We start from the raw sequence: 20,050 nt of genomic DNA, 5'->3' as shown, positions 1-20,050 counted from the left end.
AGACCATAAATAAAAATGGCGGCTTCAATAAGACTGTATGAGCTCTTCTTTATGTTTCTGATTAACATTAGGTCAAAAAGCGTTGAGCCGTAGAGACATTTTGGAGGGTGACTGCTCAAATTTCTTTCCCTATCTGAACCTGTTTACTTAAGCTGGGAATTTCAACGAAAAGCTCAGAACAGATTTCAACGCACCAGTTTCTCTCTTCAAAATAATTTTAGTGAGCCAAAGCATTCAGTCTCCTTTGACCACTGCCTTTTTAAGGATAAGAAGAACTCTTTCACAGGCCAATAAATCCCATACGTACCACCCGGAAGAGGAATAAGGTACCAGAATAACAAGTGAAATCTGACGTTCTATTTTTTTTCATTATGAGATCAGATGCAAAGGTAAGAATCATCAGTGTCAGTTTAACCACGACCGCCTCCAAAATACTCACGGGCGTCAGCGCACGCAGACTAGCCAGCAATGATCAGGCAGGTTCGTGAAAACTGAGCATAGATATGTCCGCCTAGTTATCGCATCGGTCAAATCCTCATTAGCGAAAACTTCTTGAACAGGCATTCACAGGAGCCGAAGAACTATCGTCATCCTAGACCTGAAAGCAGCGTTTGAGACGGCCGATCACTCCGAGTTATGGCGAGTGCTCCACTTTATAGTGGAGCCAAAGTATATTCGCCACGCTTCAGCATTGCGTTTTATCCCGGAGAGTATGGAAGCTCGTAGACAGCGTTCTCCTGAGTTTCCTCCAGAGTCAGTGTTCATGACTGGCTTTTCATCGCCACAAATGAAAGGTTAACTACAATACATCTACTCTATGCGCCATAGGAACGAACTTCAGGTGTGCGCCACATTCGCTTTTATCAAAAAATCCATCATTAATCAGTTTCACAGGACCAAAAGACGCCCCAAAAGTATCTGAATTGGTGTATGAACGTATGGACAAACTGCTACCACGACTTTGGCTGCGGAATACGGTATCTACGCGTTCGTCTAGAAATATTGGCTGATTTGTCTCAAATTTCCTGGTGAAATTAACCGTAGGAAAGCGCTGTAGATAATGGAACGCTGAATAACTAAGGATTACAATGCCAAAATTCCTATAAAAGTACCTCCAAAGAATGTTTTCGGGGTAAGTGTTGCGTGAATGGTCACAAAAACGCCGCCAGCATAACGTCAGCTTCAGATGATGAATTTAAAATTGCTGACAGCACCTAAGTAAACATCACACAACATTGTAGTCGAAAACCTAAGCTCGATTCAAATCATATGAAGAATATGGGATTGGTTTCAAGGTTTTCTCAACCGCATCTACGTTTGCAAACCCCTTGCCAATTTAGCTGTCGTTGGGCGAAAAACAATGTCCGTCACCATTTTTCCACCAACCAATACTCCGGTCATTTTATCAGACATATTTGTTGAGCTGGTCGTACAATGCAGGGATCGTTCGAACCAAGTTTGGAGAATGTTCTTTCTTTACTGTGTTCATTCCAAGTTATCTTGTCGTACAGGAGGATATTTTAGAAAGCAATTCGCACGACCAGATCAAGATTCCAAATCCAAATTCCATCAGGATAATAGGTCTTGTGAAGAGTTCAATTGTTTGAGCTTCACGACATTTTCCGGCTTACCTGGCATCTTAAATTACATAAGATAAACTTTTCACTCCATTCCAGCGTTTTCAAGAGTGTTTAGACCATTTCTTAAGCAAATTTTTTACATGAGTAGGTATTTTTTTATCTTTCTGTTTCCGAAGATGCAATCGCCTTTGTTAGGTGAGGCAATATTGCGGACTGGCCAAAAAGCAAACTGATGGTTAATCCAATGAATACGGGTTTCAGTAACCATCAGAAAATGTAAGAGACTCGCTTCTGAACGTCTTGATGCTTATTTGGATGGGATGGGCACTCTTACAGCATCCCAGTGCAGCAACAAAGTTAGAGCAACCAGTGAAAACAAGAAAACCATACTGTAAAACAAATTCTCCGTATTGATGGTCAGCCGTCGTGACGAAAAATCCCACTGCAATAATGCCCGAATTATGTATCTCCCGAGTAATTAGCCTACTCAGACAGAAAGGGAAGTCCTCCCAATTTCATTTACGTCATGAACCTGTAGTACTTGACTAATTTGGAAACAGTAATGAAATCTACTGAAGCTGATGAAGACAATCAAATTATCTGTCGAATCGTTGTTCCGGTTAGCACAAACAACACTAAGTACGTTCGATGGCAAAAAACGACATGTCATGAACAAAATAAAGAAAATCTGTCCAAAGATTAATGAGAGAAAGTGGCCCAGCCAACTCGAGAACACAGGGGTGTCAAGTGGCCTACAATTCCGTATGTGAAAGGCATTTTCAATACTAATACAAGAATGTCACGACAGCAAAAGACAACAGTAGATGTGAAAAATATTATCACGTTTTGCGACGCAGTAGCCATTTCAAAAAGAAAACTGAAAACAACATAGAAGACCAGTATTATATGAAGAATCCAATACAAGGTCTGACACAAAATTCAACAAACAAAAAACAGGCTTTCAACAACTGCAACTGTACAATTTTGCCTCCAAGCTGTATGACCAAAGTTAGAGAGAAGCAAAATTTCAAGTGGAAAATCATCCACGTACTAGCCCTAACAGGAGCAGATAATAAAAAAAGAGTTCATAAAACCATAGAACCTAACCAAAAACCGAATACGACAAGGTCAGCCCAAACTGCCGAATTGCCGGAGCCAAAGAACTTCAGCACAAAATGGTGCACGAAAACAAGAAAAGACAACAGTAATGTGAAAAATATCACGTTTTGCGACGCAGTAGCCATTTCAAAAAGAAAACTGAAAACAACATAGAAGACCAGTATTATATGAAGAATCCAATACAAGGTCTGACACAAAATTCAACAAACAAAAAACAGGCTTTCAACAACTGCAACTGTACAATTTTGCCTCCAAGCTGTATGACCAAAGTTAGAGAGAAGCAAAATTTCAAGTGGAAAATCATCCACGTACTAGCCCTAACAGGAGCAGATAATAAAAAAAGAGTTCATAAAACCATAGAACCTAACCAAAAACCGAATACGACAAGGTCAGCCCAAACTGCCGAATTGCCGGAACCAAAGAACTTCAGCACAAAATGGTGCACGAAAACAAGAAAACCAATAGAATAAATCATCAGGAAAACTCAAAAGTATGTCGGTGGAACAGACTGAGTAAATAGAATGATTCAACGGAAGGACACTCAGAAATTTTGTCCTGGGAAAAGCTAAAAAGATGGCAAACTAAGCCACATAACGACTGCGATGGAAAACGGGGCAATCAAATCAGAGGAATAAAACTACCAAAAATATAAAATGTCAAACTGACCAGTTATTCGAAAAGACTGGTTGGAATGCAGCATACAGGATTGCCAAATTGAGCCATTCGTAAAAATGGAATAGAACCACGTTACTTTAGAAGTGTGCAGTCATCGCATTTTATTAAGTTGCTTATTAAAAATCATGTGTGACGTTTTGAACTTTCATGCCTGCATCACACTATTGAAATCCACCGGCTTCGAACGTTTTGTTTGATGGGAGATTTCGCTGATGTACATTTGCAGTGAGCAGGCATTTTGAATACGCATGTCTGGCCAGTCTAGGACAGTCTCTCTTATAAACTCCGGCGGAAATTTTGCGTAAAATATACTCTTCCTACAAAACTAGCGATGACCATTTCATTCAGCCAAGACCCTGACTCGAGACAGACCTTTCGATAGAGCCACGGAGGTTGAGAACACGTCCAGATACCCCAGCTAACATTTCAGAACCATTTATCAGAAAATCACAACCACTGTACTGCGTCGAATTGGAAACTGCGTGGCCTTAATATGGTACTTATGTGCGTCAATGTCTCGCCACCGGTACATAATTCAGTATCTCAATGGAGTTACATTACCTGTGCGTGCGTCTCAAGCATTGCTAATGTGTAACTTTACACAACGAAATATTTAGGAAAGCATTTCCACGGAGCACCATAAAACAGAACGGATTTGATGGAACTTAACATTTAATAAAACAACCAAATGCCAATTAGTTTGTTTGTGAGTTTACTTAATACTCGGATGATTGACCGACTTGGTTCAAACGCCACTTGAATCGATTCAGCATGATTCACCTATCATCAGGTGATTCAAAAGAGGTCACATGGAAACGGTGCAAATACCGTTACCTGTGTTAGTCAGAATGTTATTTTGGCCTCAGGGACATTTGCCGATAATATCTGATAATAATGGTGATATTTTTATTAATTTTCTAGTTTGGCGTTTTGCACTTTCAAAACAGGCGAATTGAATAATGATCCATTTTGATGTCGTAACTTCAAATACATAGCCTACTGGATTTTTCCGAAGGATCTTATAATTTTATGTTCGGACGGAAGAGATGAGGCATTAAACCAGCAGAAACATGCACAGTTTTAGAGCACATTAATTCAGACCTCTGGAATAATATACATTTTTTAACGTTTTGTGTGCAAATCTGAAACGAAATTTTGTAACCGACCACACAGAATCCTGCCATTCATAGTCATTGTAGTCATTCATTGTTCTTGTCTGCATGACAAAGTTGATTTGCATACTACCGAGCGGACACCATGTCACGCAAATGCCGGGAACATTGTTCTTCCGTGCAAGCCTTTCACTAATGTGATTTTATCGTCAAAGTTTGCGAGCTTGTCCGTCTAGGACGTCTGACAGCGAGCATAGGTTTTAAGTGGGATTACTCAACTATCAGTCAATACGTTTGTCAAATTCGTTCCCGTCAGCGTTTCCCGTTCGCAAAATAACAGTCTGTAACGCGCGAAGAGAGCAAAAAACCAGAGAACTAGTTTACCTACATAGATTTTGCCACAGGGTAATAAAATTGAACTGTGATCACCTTTGCCGACTTCACTGCTCACAACTGGGAGACGAGCGCAAAACGTTCGGCTACTCCATATGACTGCAGATGCATCCGTGACGTAAATAGTCAGCGGTGATGAACGTCATGTAACCAACCCGTCAGTTCTGCGGCGATGAGTTCTGATCCGATTTAGTAACTGCCGCAGTCTGACGTCCTCTTTTATTAAAGAATTCGCAGTGCGTGGACAACTCCTTCGTACATCACAATGGGTACCATATCCCAGCATTAGTTTGCAAATTACCTAAAGCACTCGGTATAAATTACATGCCAGTTTTCGATGGATGTAAAGGGAAGGCTTCAGTGCAAAGTTCGTGGGTGATTGCACCGTTTAGCATGCCAAAAAAACTTTCGTTAGTAATTCTTAAGCACCAACAAATGGGAGAGTTCAAAGTCTTCTGGACAAGATATCGGGGGTGTTAATTCTCAAGAACAGTATACCCACAAATCTTAGGTCAATCAAAGATATATAAAATTGCAGCCAGACTGTCCACATCTTTTTCAAAGAATGAATACCTTTAAAACAACACAGCTTATTGAAAAAGCAACCACACTCAATAGGTCAGTCACAGCATATAATATAAATCACCTTAAGTCAGTGATGAATTGAATTATATTCCCACTGTTTAGCTGAACACATCAACAGTTGAATAAACTGTGTATGAGCAAAATATATTACCTCTGAGTAGCACTTCTGCCAGGGTAACAACACGTCGTAGTAATAAGCAGGACAGCAGCTCCAATTCACTGCTGGTGGGAATGTATGTTGCGACTGCGACGAACATTGGATGAGTTGCAGAAATTTGCAGTAAAACAGAGTCGTAGGTCCCGACTCGCGCAAATAGCTAAGCCAACAGTCAACAACTAATCATTCGCCAAACTCTTCAAAGTGCCTGAGAAATTTGTCCCTCTCCGCCACCCTGTCGTTTATGTACAACCAAGAATGGTGCCAATTCCGGCTGGATATAAACCTTCCCCTAACAAGGAAGAACGAACCACTGATAACCATCTCGAGTGGTATATTATTCAAATTTCTCGATAACGAGGTTTCAAACGCTGGTTCTGTTTCTCTTGCTAAATTTATTGTAAAGCGAGTGTAGTGTTTTACAGAAGTTATCAATCAAGATATATGCCAGTGCGTTTGCGTCATTCAGGGGAGCACAAGAGATTTAATAGGGTCACCAAGCAAGGTCATGTCTTTTCCCCAAATCCTTTCGTCACTAGCCATAAAAGGAAAGCTAAAACCCAAATTCTCGTGGGGAGAGGTTTGCTGGCGGGGTTTTTGCCTATGTTATTGCACTGCTCATGTGGGGCATCGGTTGTGAAGATTCCAGCATATTTCGATTATTAAAGGCCAGTAGGGGGGTAGGACATGCGGTAGTTTACAAAAGTATTCAGACGGATGTTAAACTTAGGTTGTCAAGAAGTGAACAAAGGATTTAGACAGGACTTAAATGCTCCGTTGAAAACCATCGTAAATTCTCCATTATTCCCTATCAAGGACCTTTGTATTTTAGGCTGCCATAAGTGAGGTCGAACCATGCCTTTAATGGCTCATCCAGTAGAGCATCCTCTTAGCCAGAAAGAGCCCACGAGAGAATGGTTTCTGTGTTGTCAACAGGTGCGCCTCAATTCTTATTCGACAAAAAAACAATTTCAGTCCCTTCTGCATGACTGAGCAGACTAAGTGTAATTTTCTGGCCCGCTTTGGAGAAGAGGAAACTATCATGCTTAGACCGACCGATGGTCTTCAGCAGACTGCTGAGAGTTTCCTTCACACTCGCACAGGCTGACCCATTCTGCTCCGCGCAAACCTTACGTTTCCATAGTTATACACAACAGACATTCTGTCAACAGGCAAATCCTTGTCGGTGGCCAGTCAACCGTCAGAAGGCTTTGCAACTTAGCATCTTGTTGTGCTCGTATGGTGTAAGGAAGCAAAAACGACAGATTATTTCAGTCGGTAATGCTGTGCTGCACCTCACCACCTTCTAAAACACGTTCAGATCAATTTGCGGATCAGCGTTGCACTATTTTGTATGCACTGATATCCCGATAGAGAAAAAAGCTGTTTGCTTTGGTCTCAATGTCCCTATGTTGCATGGTAGTAATACTCACAAATTGCCAATGATAAATTCCTCCCCAGGATGACCTTATGTGCCTGACTTTCATCTGCGCATTTTTCTTTCAACAGAACACATAAAACTTAAACTATTCATCGTAATTACCCCACGTTTCACTATTCGTTACGTGTACAGATAAAAACCCATCCGTTACAGTGGGTGAATGGGCCACAGCCAAAGGATTGCGTGACGAGACCGATTGGATGAACTGATGGAGCAAAAGATAGTACTCAGATTTTCATTGACACAAATATTCCTTTGTGAGAAGACCGCTGTTTGCTGGCAACCATGCGGCTTTTGGTTTGTGCATTGGAATTCACTAAAACTATCTTTAACCTACCAAAAACTCCGACCTTTTTTCATTAATTCTCTTCAAATGACGCTGTGTGCAAAAAACATCCATTTTCATCTGAGGGACTGGGGTTTTCTGGTCCTGAATTCCGTTTTTGGCAAATTTTGGTAATTATTGACCGGTGTTGAACACTCGCAATAAATCAAGACCAGGTGAAAAACTATCCTGCGCATAAAATTTGGGATGAGAATGTCGCACCTTGGATTTTGCAACCGTTTGAATTCGATCCTCGGAGTTATTTATCGATTCCTAGATCTCAGTATACCTGTGTAATCAGGACTGGTCAAAGGTGCGCGTAACAAACCCAGATTGATAGGGTTCCATAGGTATTTTGTGCATGTATTAGACAAGCAATTTCACAGACTTGAAGCTGTTTTGTGCTGGTTACTTGAAGTAAACAGTTGTGCTAAACGCAACGGCTAATATTGAACAACCACAAAAGCCACTCGAGCGTAGCAGTGTTTTAGAGAGATATTTTCCGGGTCATTTATTCACCAAAAAAATATTTGTGGACACAAATATGTTTGCTTTGTATCCACCAGGGTGACGTGACACCCAGAAAGTGGGCAGCTGGAAAACGTAAGAGAAAATGTCGGAAGTACCACCTGTGAGTACCTGATTACATCAGCCCAGTATACCGAATCAGAACAGGATTTCCTATTTCTAAAAGTTGATAAAAAAGAAATACACATGAATACTCAGCTAACTATATGAAACATTTTCTCTCCCTTACGACATGACTTGCGCCTGGTTGCCAACGTGCGAACTGTACACACGAAATTCGGCAATGGCAGCTGCGAGCTCCGTTGTGATGGTTTCCTCTCGACAAGCAAGAAAACCTGTGTCATCGACTTGACATGCTTATCGCATCGAGGTGAAAAAACAGTGGATGACCGGAAAACACTACCTAAAGGACCTCAATATCTCTGTCGTATATGTCCTTCATAAAAACATCGTGCTCGATTCATTCAGATGCGGTTATTTTCAACAGCCTAAGGGAAGATTGAAGAACATTTAGATTGTTGCAATAATCATGCGATTGTGTGCGTATGATAAAATAGCTTAAACGCCCTAGACAGCAACCTAACGAGTAGTGCATTACGAAAATATATATGTATCGCGATATCTCGAATTTCGCAGCGACTGAAATATGAGGCAGCCTGATGCAGCACATTCAGTTGCCCGAAAACTTCAAAACCGAGAGATTCAGCTGGGTTCTAGGTGAGTCCCTCGAAGAACCAAATTGGTTTGCAAATGAGTGTATTTCGCTAATTTCCTGCAATTTGGTTTCATGTAGAACATAAGGTTGATGGAAACTCAGGGACTGCGCTCAACCGATGAGCCCCAAGAAGGGCGAAACCCATCATGGGCTGTCGAGGAGTTTTTGGCGAACATGTGAGTAGTGCATTACAAAAATAGCTTAAACACCATTCTCAGCAGCCTTACTGGGTATTTGCACTGAATTTCTTCCTCGACCGTCATTCCCATCTGGCCTAAGATAGCCATTCGTGTTCGTTGAATCAGGATTCAAATGCACCATAAACATTTTTTACAGTTAGCAATCTGGCAATTTGCAACAACTGACGGTCTCAAACTCACTCAAGGACAACAGTTTTATGGTTCCATTTCAATCTGGCTAACAAATGTTACTATGCTGCTCTGCCAGTTTGTTTTAATCCAAGAGACAATAGCAGAATGTTGTATGAATAGGAAAACTGAAATTTTAGGTTGTCCAAGTGACAAACAAGTTGATTTCTTCCCATTCGTGCTTGTGAAATTAAGCCAAACTATACTGTAGGGTTTAAATAAAGACGTATATCTGGGGTAACAGGATTCAACACCCATTTCGAATATTTACTTCTTTTTTAGCGTAATTCGGAAATGTTCATAATTTTGAACTTTTTTTCTCATAGCCGTGTAATGAATATTCACTGAACTCTTTCACTGATCATGTTTGAAAGGATAGTTTCCTTATGGATTTTGTTTTGATGAATATTCTTCTAGGGAGACATATAATATCAAAACCTCCCAATGGGAAAAATTCTGGGACTAGGAGAAACATTCAGCTTGCATGTCCAATACCCGGGTCTGATAGACGCCTGAAAACCCAGTTATCCATTCCTCGAACTAACCTGGTCATTAATCATGGAGCACATACGTTTAGTGCGTTATCCTCGTCTCGGTCAGTCGTGCTTGCAGTTTCGACGATTTACGGCTTAGTTAAATGTGATTTCATACGTTTTCATCTCCTGCAAGTAAGAGGAAATAATTTACCAGACACGCAAATTCGATGAGCGAAATAGAACCCATAGACCCGAGTTTCAAGACAAACACACAGATTGACAATGGCTGTTGGTCGGTTGTTACTCATCTGATCTAGTGTAATGGTTTTATTACTGCAGATGGTTGTCTGAACGTTGAACAATTCGTCACTGGGAAACGGATACTTCATGCCAGGCTGCCTATTCACTAAAAACAGTTCACTCCATTCATTATAGACAAGAGCTGTTTAGGATCAGGTCTATCCACAGAAACTATTAAGATCCTCATTTTACATCTCTTGCCTCCTACACACAGAAGGGCTTCTCTTGCAGTTCGGTACATATGTACGATCCAGTGACCCCCCTCGGTTTCATTCAAGTTTAATCAAGATAGACTGAAATTATTGATATATTATTGAGTGAATCAAAAAGACGTCCCTGTGTAGCAGTCAAAAGATTATAATTAATTATCAACCACGAAGTGATTCGTCGGATATTTACATACACACGTCCAGCCTAAACTCATCTCCAAATGTGAAGAATCAAATAATGTTGTCGAACTTTTAACTTATCAGGAACAAGCGAGGAAATAAAGCGGGTTTTATTACGGCTTCTGTTTGGACGTCACCCTATTATAGTCATTAGCTGTGAAGACCGATATTTTGCCTCACAGTAGTTATGGGCGTTACAGGTCGCCGATGAGCTGGGGAGACCGGCAATGAACAATGCAGCTGGTTTAACTAACGCGAAAATACCTGGGTATCAATGGACTTTTCATTCAGTGATGTTTAGTGGACTTTAAAGCTTGAATGTCCCATTTGAATATTACAGAGCCCGAACAAATTGGATCCCTTTGAGAGGTCAACGTTTTCTGGTGTGCGTCTTACTTCGTTCAACACCTACTAATGTAAATTTAGTTTTGTCCAGCATCAAGACTTTAGATCCCAGTATTGACATATCGGGGCTTCTTTGGACATTATATTGAGGCCATCGTGGTTCATCAGAGCATTGAAAAGTAACCTATACTTTCTGACAAATCTCGCTGTTTTGCACCAATCTCAGTAATTCCGTTTGTACGTTGTCACCGTTTGGTGCATGAGAAAGAAATATAATCAAAACTGGCAGCGCCGTTTTAACTTTCAGTAATTCGCGTATCTCTCTTCGGTGAGTTATGACTCTATTTGAATGGCTGTTTCACTGTGGCACACAATGCACTTGCACGTAGTGTGACAGGTGTTTGGGTCTTCAGTGCCCAGTTTATTTTATGTATGTTAATCTCTTTTCAGCGCGCTGGGCAGCCCAGAGAATTCCCAAAATACTCACCGTGCTCTATTGAGCTACTCAAATTTTCACCTTCAACCGTATCAATAAAATACACACACAGTGATTTTTAATTTTTGGGTAAACAAGAATACTGCACGGCATCGGTAGAAAAGGGGAATTTGAAATCGGTGTGCCTGCATGAATAATTATTAGTTGGTGGGTTTCGGTGCAAAATTAACCAGAAAAACTTCCGGAACCCAATCGCTCTGGTTAGTTTAATTTCGCTTGTTACCCTAGTTGTCGTTCATGCATAGTATCAGAGAGAGTTGAAGACATCTGAGAGTTGCTCTACAAGGATGTTTTCAGTGTCGAAAAACACAAGACAAATACATCCGAAATGTTTTCGAAATATTTTACTTATTATGACACTAAGCGCTTAAAACCGTATTTGATCATTAGCAACTTGATCGTACGGAAAACTGACGAGAAACCCGCCACTTTTGACCACCATGTGGCGCAATAAAAGCGAGATATCTTTCGGAATATAATTTATCTTGATATAAAACTGTACACATGTATTTACAAAGTTAGTGGCACATCTGGGTAGGCAGTCGCTTACAAACGCACCTTTATAAAGCAGTGAAAGTGGGAATCTTACTCACATATGATGGAATGTGGTAGTGTGATTACAGGACAGTTACGTTGCTACATATATGGAGGCTTGCCTGTGTCCTGTGTGAAAACCTTCACGGTTTTCCGTTTGGGTTCAAACTCACGAAATTTATAAGGCTAGGCGACTGAACCACATAGCGAAAGAAGTTATGACAGTCACAATATGCGATAATGTACATGACCGGAAAGATTGGGTATTTCCTCTGTTCGATCTGTGTGAGAGACCGGAGGGTTTTGCAACCGAAGTCCTCGGATGCCTCCAGGTGGCTTGGTTGACATTTTGTCGGTCGTCCGCTACTGAGTCCAACAACGAAACGGCAGGTCTTTCATGTGCAGAAGTCGTGCCAGTTGACTTTGACCGAAATACGATATCGGCCCTTTTCAACACTGACAAAACAGCAGGAAAACGTATTTCTCCATATCGCCTATTAACCATGAGCTCCAGCAATTTGAGAGATTGCACGCATAGCTGAAATCAAATTGAATTGGAAAATATATTATTCATTAGTTGCACTTTCATGTGAAACAGCTTAATAAAACTATTCCTAATCAGCTCCGCTCTATGAACTCAGACTAGGCATTTTGTATGCCTTAGAATTCATCGGAACGCCTTTACGAAGTGAAACCCCGGTTTCTTGGAGGCTCTCATGGTTATTAAATGGAGGCATGTGGGTCAACCATCGGGGTTTGTCACAAAACACACTGGATATTTCAATGGTCGCTGTGATACGAGCGTATAGAATTTTCTCAGCAATGTCTTATCTGAGTATTTTTTCTTCATCAAGTCGCCGCTTGTTCTCACAGATTTTATCCAGCCTGAATCAGGCTACCAGTGTGCAGCAATGTGAGTGAAGACCGTTTCTCAGACTCCAATTGCTCGCTTTTCATAAATTTAAATATGTGAGGTATTCACTTAAATCTGTCGCTTTTTCGCTAAAGAAAGTGCTGTTTATTTGCTTTTCATACAACATACACCTGAAGGTATTTTTTTACTTTGGCATCTGCTATCTCGTTGGATCTATGTGTCGAGTGTCAAACTTTGCCGAAGTAAGTCCTGGTCAGACATTTGACTTACTGATCGTGCATCTTGATCACTGTCCCGATTAGTATGAGCAGACTGCCAGTCGATCAACAAACTCGGCCGCGTTATTATCGCGTAAACCAAATATCCGGTCTTTCCCCGATCGGACGAGTCTGGTGCATCCGCGCCACCGAGGAGCCTAGGTGTCGATGCACCATGGGAGGCGTCAGCTTCGATTCGGTGTTCGTTCAAAACCAAGCCACAGTCCCGGTCTCCAGTGCTGTTTCGTAGGATGTCAACCAGCAGACGCCCTATGCTGATGAGGCTATTGAGATACTGAAGTTCCGAATTGACCAGGTTTTCAGTTAGAAGCTGAACAACAGATATGAGTTCTCCGCTATCGTATCTGAGCACAAACTGGTAGTCTGTGGGGAGAAAAAACAGCTTAATATAATTTGTTGTCGTTAAAAAATAACGCATGCAGTCTGAAAACAATTCAAGCGAATTCAGCCGCTTAATCTTCCATGAATGTCTCCCATTCGGGCCGGATCTCCCAAGTTGAGAGGGTGAAATCGTGTTTTGTGGTAACTGTGCCACCTGCCCACCCACAAGTTCAACTTTTCCAAGCGTAATTCTATAATCCGTATACGCTACGTATACGCTCCAGAAGGCAGGTATTGCACCAACAATGCAAACAGAAGCTAATGTTTGTGACAAACTCATTCCAGTTCTCTCAGACAGACCGCGCACCCCGGAGGCCGGTCAAAACTTTGCTAACTCCAGAGGACATTGTCTTTGTGCTACAGATATTACCATTAGGACATGCTTCCGTGCTTAATTGTTATGCAAACATGTACTAATATATAAACATTCTGACGTTGTTATCGCGTATAAAGTGTGGATGAGCAACGGTGAATCTGTTTGGGCCAAATGAGCAATTTTCAAGCACACACACAGCATACATTAACACGCAAAATCGCATAGTTTACCGGCGCAAAAGATATCATTCAAGCTGATTGACTAGACTGATTTCCACTTGTAGGTGACTCTCTTGTAACGCAGCCTATTTGGCACCCAGCCACTGAGCGCTATACTTTACAGGGCAAGTTTCGCATTTGTTTTATCAAGTGTGAGCTCCAATGCGTTTCACCTTTTGAAGTAAATCCCTTAAACTGCCAATCATATGATTCCAGTGCCCATGAAACAGTGAAAAGTGTCAAACAAATATCAGAATCAGTGTTATCTTAGTAGCTTGATAAAAATCATCCAAATTACGTAACAACATTCTCTGTTTCTACCAAAAAAATACATCAAATATCATCCCAAAATGATCAATATAAATTCTTTGTCAGCGAATTTCTCTCCAGTTTTTCAGAAACAAGGTCGTTAACTGAAATTGTTTTGATTGCCTTTTTATAGGTTAATCAGCGGCAACCTATGAATATGTGCACACTGAACGTTAGAAACAGTCCAGCACTTACCTACCTTCCAGAACATCTAGAAATCCTAGAAGAGCAGTCACCATTAAAAAAATTCCGGCATGGTGAGTTTGACTTCTCTGTCGGCGGCACATTAGGAGTGCGATTTACTCTCTTTCTGGCTGTCCGTGCGATTACACTCACCAGTAGATAAGGCTGCATCTTCGCGTTGATTATGTGTCTAGTAGAGTATTCTCAGAGTGCAAACCCCATTTCCAGAACTAACGCGAGAACAAATACAAAAAACTGCGTTTGCTTCAAAATTAGTATCGCTAGGGAACCACCCTACATAAATTATTTCATTGCATTGGTTATTTCGCCTCCAACGCGAAGTCATATAGACGATCTGCTGGTGTATTGAGCAGCGCCAACATGTTTGCTTCACACAAGTTCATCCATTAGGCTCCTTGGATCCACTTATTTTGACAATTTCGCCAAATTTTACTCAAAATTGGACCCTTATACTACGCTGGGTTAGTTCTGCGAGTTCCGACGACATCGGAATGTTTAGGACAGTGCTTTCTTCCGCGGACTTGTCAGCATCCTGAAGTCCTCAGGGAAATGATATTCCACTATGCAAGATACTTCAAACAGATTCCGCCGTGATATTTGGAAAGCTCTCCGGACTCAGGTCTTGTTCAAACGGAATGTGAACAAGTTAAACATGAGTTTGTAACCACACCGACCTTTTTGCGTGTTCCATAATCTCTGTATTTAGGAGTGACCCCCTCAAAACTTCGACAACAGATACTCTGCAGGACACGCTGCTCTAACGGAAATAAGACAGAGTTAGAAGTCCCAATACTCTGAGAACGCCCAAGGACAGATAGTTTGTTACTCGGATTCAGCCAAGATAACAACCCACTAGTAAAGGCATCCTGAAATATTCACATAGTGGCTGTGCACATGTGCTTTCAAATCTGTTACACGGTGCAATTTCATTCAGACTAAATTCCAGTCATCTACTGAGAATGTACACCAGGATGAGTGTGGAAAACCACATTCTAAACAAAGCCTCAGCGGGTAACTCTGGTGTACGTTTTGTTCAGCAAACCACAGAGTAATCGAACGTTTAATCCGACAACCACCTCATTATACGATTGTCATTAGAAATCGGCTCCTGTAGGCTTTGCATATCTCTCCAAGGGACACAGTTTTTGGTCAGGCTCGAATACCACAATTTTCGTAACTACACCCAACACATGCTTTCGGACAGACAAAATTTTCCATCATCACCGGCGCGAAACGAGTGTCTCCCACAGTGATATTCATTCTTTAATTTCTCATTTTCTTTGTACGTCCGTGACCTACCCCTCCGTGGATAGTTTTGCTGATCTAAGTAGGCAGGCGATCACAGTTCAAAAGTGAGAACTGGATATAAAAAACCTCGTTACTTCACATGGAGGGCGTTACTTCAATCGATGTTTCACAAGCACCAAGCCGACACTTTTCTCTTGCTTGAGCCAGAAGGAGCAAATACAGCATGTCATCGTTTGTTTTCACAGTGTTTGTGGCCCGTGACGGGCTGTAAATATTTAATGTAGACTCACCCTAACCAATAGTTCCACTTCATCGTCTCGTGTTCATTATCCATCCCATGATGGACACCACATTCCTTCTATTCATGGAAATTACCTTTTTTCACTATCCACCTGACAACTGGGGAATCAATCAACCCAATCAATCAACTTATCAACTATAAACGGTGTACCATGAGCATAGTAGTTTCAGCTGCTATGGTTTCGATCACCAGAAAGTGAGAGAGTATGGGGTATAATCAAGCTTTCAAGTTCGTTGCATGTACAGCTAGTTCGGGAAATGGCTGGTTACTCACTGAAGACGACAGCTTTGATGCATTAGCGACTGGGATATCTCTGCCACCGCCACTAATCATTGGTGATTCCAATACCGGGATCCTCGTCAAGAGAAGCGGCAGTCGTCGACCCAACTCAGCTTACAGGTTAGTGTTTTCACAATTTCTTTTCAGGTCATATACTATCCACCTCTGGGCCACTTTGACTCAGCACATGGCTTGGAGAAAGGAGCTTCGTGTGGCAAATGGTCTTCTTTTGAGGAAACCACTGTCCCATTTGTGTAGTTGGTGCGGATTCTCTGGATGTCTCTGTTAATGACTGCCCTAAAACTAGCCAAGATTTTCTGCGTGCGGACGCTGCTTATCTGGCCCAGCTCTATCCCAAGCCACATCTACTGTCTGCATTTCACTCAGATATCACATACCGGGTACCGAAAACTTGTGCTTCTCAAAGTGGTCTTGTCAAACCTGATCGACGGTGTTATGCGCTTCTAAAAAGTCGGTTCTTCTAATTCGCACAAAATCACTAACATTTATAAAGCTTTTTGGTCTTCTTTTAGATTTCCACCTGCAAGGAATTTTCAGGCCCTAAAAATATCCCTCTGTGCAAATAAAGTTACTTTTGAAGTGAGATGACCTTTACACAGCAGTCAGCGCACATCATTTGAGCACTGAAGACCTGGTACCACTGTTGAGTGAGGCTCAAATGCACTGTTACAAGAAATGAAAATGCATGGCAAGATTGGCAAAATGAACCATACTGGAATCTTCATAAGACTGAATAAGTTCACAGAAAATCGACAGATGGAGGACAAGGATGTTTTCGGAAAAGTCGTCGGATATTCACATTTTGTAGAAAACAAAAGGTCAATAAAATAATGATGGGAATGGTTTCTTACAATCTTTTTGTGGCATATCTTTGTTCTCTTGAAAGACGGCATGCTGGTCATGAGGCAGGTAAACAGTTTTCTTTGCTCGAAGCGCGTGACCTGAACTTTTGGTTGGGCTACTTTTGCTTGCAATACGCTATATATTACATGTGAATTGCGGTTGCTGATTTCTGAATACTCGTAATCGAAGATCCGAATGCTACATGACTCCAACAGTTGATTTCGGGTCCAGAGTAGGAATTGACATGAAATGTTCAGCCGTAGTCCTTCGAGACATGTTTACTTATTTCTAATCATCTAGAAGGGGTAATGCCGATCATATGCCCACATGAATAGGAACTAGCCTGCACTCATGTTAATATGTTAGAGCAATCATAAGCCATTGCGCAGAACTATGAAATTTGTGAGTATCATCGGGGAAGTGGACTGATACGGAAGGGAATTTTCACTGTAGTTTCTTGAAAATCTCCACTCTGATAGAGAATGATTAAACAATTTGTGTGTGTTGCATCAAATGCTTCCTACCAACAGCTGTGAGTCTGGATAGTTGTGTTTTTTGTTAATATGGTGCGTTTAGTCTGATCAGAGTTGATAGACAGCGTAATTCGTATGAATCAGCTTGACCTGAACTATTCGTCTGCCTCACGATTGACCCGATTTGATTTCAGAATCGTCGATGAATCGAAAACGGCCGACTGAGTCTGCCGAACTCGAGATGCATACTGATCCGAACCGCGTGCACTTACACTGATCTTCCCGAAAAAGGACAACTGTGGCTAGATGCCAAAGCTCGGAGGTCGGAATCAACAGTATTCATACAAACAGAAGAAAAGGAAGTAGATTTCTGAGGTTCCCGGAGGATTTTAGACGAAAGTCAAAGTAGACCATTCCTCATTCTGTTCGACAAAACGAGCATACTACTTTCAAACGAAAGCCTTAGGAATTTCATCAAGCAATTGCATTTGATCACATGTTATATATTGCAGTGTGGCCTGGTTAGGTCTTGCCTTCTTGACACCCATTTTACGCTACTTCGCCCAATATTTTACGCAAAATTTTGATGAGGATGAGCAAACACTAAGCTGTCACTACATAACTGCACACGGATCGTTTTATAAAGCAGACCATAAATCCAGAAACCATTAATCTAATGGCATAGCAGTGTGACAATGACTACTATGGAGTTGCCGTAGGTAAACTTCCTCAAAAATAATAAACGTAACTAAGAAACCTAACTAAGCGGTATAAAAGCTAGAACGACATTCCTGGGATTAGATTAGTCTCTATGTTGAAGTAGGTACTATAGGCTTGGTTTTTGTGCATGGGCCTGAGGGACAGTACTTTACCAAACGTCCATGGTTTGTGGATTCTAGAAATTGTTGAAATGAGACAAGATGCGCAAATTTTCGAACCAAAGCTGTGTATTCTGAGGTCCGTTGCCAAATGGTATTCTACTTCGCAAGCATTTATATCCGATAATTCAGCGCACAAACCCTGACTGAGTTACTTGTCCGCCGCCGTAATCAACCTGATGCTCTGTTTCTAGTGCGTGAAAAATGATTGTTGATTTAGAACATTTCCAAAAAGGGTTATGCACTATGATAGAAAGAACGCTGCACTACCGTGCACTTCGGGATAATTTGGATACCGCCAGAAACCTCATTTCAGTAGCCGCATTGGTCTAAGCTATACTAATATCGTCAGATGGTCCAGAGGTTTCAAAAATTTGTTCTTCCTAGTTTTTTGGTGTGAATATAGCCTTATTGCACTAATTTCCGTAACTAACCATCAGATAGTTCTTCCATTAAGGTGATTCGTCTATGCATGCCATCTTGACAAAAGTGACTATATTTGGACTGGCTATGTGTGCTACTCACCGTAAAAGCGCAGTGGGCTACCTGTAGATGCTCACTGCGCAAACGATGTGATCTACGAAGTTATTCCTCATATCGGATCAAGCAGCCCAAGGTTGCTCTTCTGAACGGCTGGTTTAATCAAAGAAATGTCGAGAAGTGCCTCAACCACGTAAGTTTGGGGGAAGAAACTTACGCACAAAAATCCTTTTCGATATGAGTTGGAAAATTAGTGGTGCTATCTATGTGCGGACTGGATCTTTAAGTACAAAAATTCCCGGAAGGTGAGCAGCGACTGTATCAGCCAGATAGGATTCATAAAAACAAAAACAAAAAACGAAAAATAAAAACAAAAATAAAAATAAATAAAATAATGGCAGCTATTCAGCACGACACTGGCTATCGCAATTCACTACTCTTTGGGCTTACCCAAAAGGACATTTGGTCCAATATTCTGAGTAACGTCGCACCATACGTCTCCATTTACGCGACAGATACATGATGAATCGATCAACGAAGCATAGTGACATGGGGATGGACTATTATCGAGAGCAATTTTTTCATCCCTTCTGCTCCCCTCTGGATAGACATCTTCAAATCGTCTATCATTTTCGAGGCGCCTTTGTTCCAAAGCGCACAGACGATGCTGACAACCACCTGAACAACTGCACAAATAGGAGCACTCGGAGGATTTCATGGCCAGATTCGTGTGTGTTTCATTTGCGAGCACGCGGATGGCAGTTGTTGGCGATAACTCCAATCTTGTTGTAACAAAGCAGGCCACTTAAAGGGTAAATGAAAAAATCGAATTCATAAAACGAGACAGGAATATTTACCGGATGAAGAGGATTCATGATTGTCTACATATAGGTGTGCGCAGTCGCACCTAGGTCCTAAACGGGTGTTAGGATTAGGGTTAGATCAAACGCTCATATTCGCCTTTTGTAACAAAACGAGTGGACGAAAACAGAGTTTTTGTTAAGCTCTTGCCTGCTGGGCTGTTCGAGGTTCAACGTTCAAAAACGGTGGTTGGTTGTGGAAACGGACCGTGTGTTCGCTGTAGAATAATAATTGAGCAGTATATACTTCTTAGGCCGGTAAACATACTCCTCTAAACTATCTCACGCACCATCTCACATGATATAACCTGAATCAGAAATGCCTGGACAGTTTGCCTAACATGATTATAACATCTACAGTGAGTTGTTCGAACATCGAGGCGAACACATTTAATGTCTGATTGACAATTGACACGCGAGGTCCTGAATTCCTGGTTTAGATCCAAACTGGTTTAGCAGTTGGCATACTAACGTACAAGCTTGCGCACACCATCTGTTCAAAGCTGTTTTTTAGTTGTTGAGTATGTAAGCCGTAGTTCCTCAGGAATA

At 41.4% G+C, this 20,050-nt stretch overlaps 1 protein-coding gene across 1 annotated transcript; it reads right to left on the bottom strand.

Moving 5' to 3' along the window:
• Positions 1–11,769: 11,769 nt before the first annotated feature.
• Positions 11,770–19,445, bottom strand: T265_14762 (hypothetical protein; the record flags this gene model as incomplete). The annotated part of the gene is made up of 3 exons (XM_009175115.1): positions 11,770–12,076; positions 12,683–13,053; positions 19,092–19,445. Coding segments are annotated over 3 exons (945 nt in total), but the record flags the coding sequence as incomplete, so codon positions are not given.
• Positions 19,446–20,050: the final 605 nt, after the last annotated feature.

Source organism: Opisthorchis viverrini (assembly GCF_000715545.1).
Source record: "Opisthorchis viverrini unplaced genomic scaffold opera_v5_257, whole genome shotgun sequence".
Taxonomy (NCBI): domain Eukaryota; kingdom Metazoa; phylum Platyhelminthes; class Trematoda; order Opisthorchiida; family Opisthorchiidae; genus Opisthorchis; species Opisthorchis viverrini.
This window is presented reverse-complemented; position numbering and strand designations above follow the sequence as displayed.